General features: G+C 25.8%; 1 protein-coding gene across 1 annotated transcript; it reads left to right on the forward strand.

Moving 5' to 3' along the window:
• Window positions 1-702: 702 nt before the first annotated feature.
• LOC126555328 (uncharacterized) lies at window positions 703-1,860 on the forward strand. The gene is made up of 4 exons (XM_050210265.1): window positions 703-781; window positions 862-1,105; window positions 1,166-1,390; window positions 1,461-1,860. The coding sequence occupies exons 1-4, from the start codon at window positions 703-705 to the stop codon at window positions 1,858-1,860; spliced, it is 948 nt and encodes a 315-aa protein (XP_050066222.1).
• The last annotated feature ends 309 nt before the right edge of the window (window positions 1,861-2,169 follow it).

Raw genomic sequence — 2,169 nt, forward strand, 5'->3', positions numbered from 1 at the left:
CTTTTCTAATGATGATTTGATAACTCATTATAATGGACCTAATGATTTGGAAAAAGTAAAATTAAGAATTTTACATAATATTTGAATATATTTAAATTGTAATATTTTGTATTTCTTTAATATAATTATTAACTACTTATAGATTAAAAGACATTTGGTTGGGTTAAGAAAGGGAGCTATTCCATCAATATTTGATACATCAATTGATATCACTGAAAACTATAATACTGTAACTCCTGATTTACCAGACCCATCCACAAAAAGTACATTAACTACTGAACCATTTAGAAAACAGTTGTTTAATGAACCTATTGCTAAACGAATATGTCTTAGTTCACAGATCCCAATACAAGTTTGTTAATGACATAATTATTTCACCCAAAAATAGTCTGTCTAGAACTATAGACTACTGTATGAATTTTAATACTCATAAGCAATAATTAACTATTGTTATTTATTTAGGAAACATTTACCAGTTATGAGGAATTATTAATGCCAGTTGGTTGGATGTTGTACCGTGATGAATGTATAGTGTCATTGTACAAACCAATTAAATCTGAATGTGGTAGTGAAATGAAAGTGGTCATTCAGAAACAAATTGTTTTTCAATCTAATATTTTAAAAATAAGCTATTATGTAAATCAAAAATGTAGAGATCCTAAAGTATTAGGTCTATCACAATTGACATACCCATTAGATTTTATGAAAATTAATGAAACTATTAAATTGTTTGAACAGAAACAAATTTGTCAAGGTGGTCCAAGTGTCATCAATTTTCCTGGTACCAACATATATTTCTAAGTGCTTAATTAATGATTAATATGTTTCTACATAATCTTAAATTAAACATTTTGTATTTAGGAATTCATATTAAAAACACTAATTTAGACGGTTCAATATGGCGCCACAACGAATGTTCAATTCTTACTAATTCTACAAAAAGATGTCAACAGTGTAATTTATTATTTCATTATTTTAGGGTATATAGAAAAAGGTTATCTATTAGAAATAAAACATATGTTAGTTCTACTCTGACTCCTACTAGACGGAGTATATTAAAACAAATTTTAAGAAAAACAAAAATGGTTAAACAATCCAATAAAAGGTGAAAAAGTGTGAAAGAAAATAATATTAACTATGCATTCATCATATTTGTTTATTTAAGGTTTAAAATAAGAGTAGAACAATTGAATGTAACATTGAATGAAGTACAATGTAAATCAAAAAATTTGACAAATGAATCTGTAGCTGATTTATTTGAAAGTAACAACTTGAATACATCACAGAAAACAATTATTCAAGAAATTATTAATGCCAGTAAAGTCATGAACACTAAAAATAGGAGGTATTCGGAAAATTGGATACTATTATGCATCTTATTGAAAATTAGGTGAATAATTTACCATTTAAGGTAATATTAATTGATGACAAACATTTTTTTTTTTTTTTGACGTTGATAGATCTTCCACTACTTACCGATTTTTAAGGGAACAAGAAGTATTACCTCTATCGTGTCCAAGAACTATTAGAAAATATTTATCAATGATAAACATTCAATGTGGTTTTGACAAGAAATTTTTCCAAATATTAAAAAAAAAAATTGGTATACTTAGATCTGAACAAAAACATGGTATGTTAGTTTTCGATGAAATGTTTTTAAGAGAAAGTCTTAATGTAAACTCTCAGACTCTCACTTATTGTGGATTGGAAGATTTTGGCGGAGAAGTAGATTCTTCTGAATTAAAAGCTAATCATGCATTAGTTTTTATGTTCCAAAGTTTAGCTCTAAATTTTACTCAACCTATTGCAGTTTTTGCGTCTCATGGTCCAGTTAAAGGTATTAAAATTGAAATACTGTAATCGTGTAATTTGTTTATTAGATCACTAATTATATTTTTTTGACAAACTAATAATAATATAATAAACAACCAAAAAACATCAGTATAATATTTAACTTCATGATTTAATTGTATATGCTTTATTTTATGTGTTAGATGTTAGTTGTATGTTACTGTGGACTGCGGTAGGTATATACATTTTTATGTTATTAAATATTAGAAACTGTATGTGATTAATTATTGAATGTTGCATGATTTTAATATACAGTCTTAATATATTGTAATAATATCTATGTTATAATGGTATATTTCTAGATTATAGGTATTTTGC

The sequence above is a fragment of the Aphis gossypii genome, unplaced genomic scaffold, assembly GCF_020184175.1.
Source record: "Aphis gossypii isolate Hap1 unplaced genomic scaffold, ASM2018417v2 Contig00804, whole genome shotgun sequence".
NCBI lineage: Eukaryota > Metazoa > Arthropoda > Insecta > Hemiptera > Aphididae > Aphis > Aphis gossypii.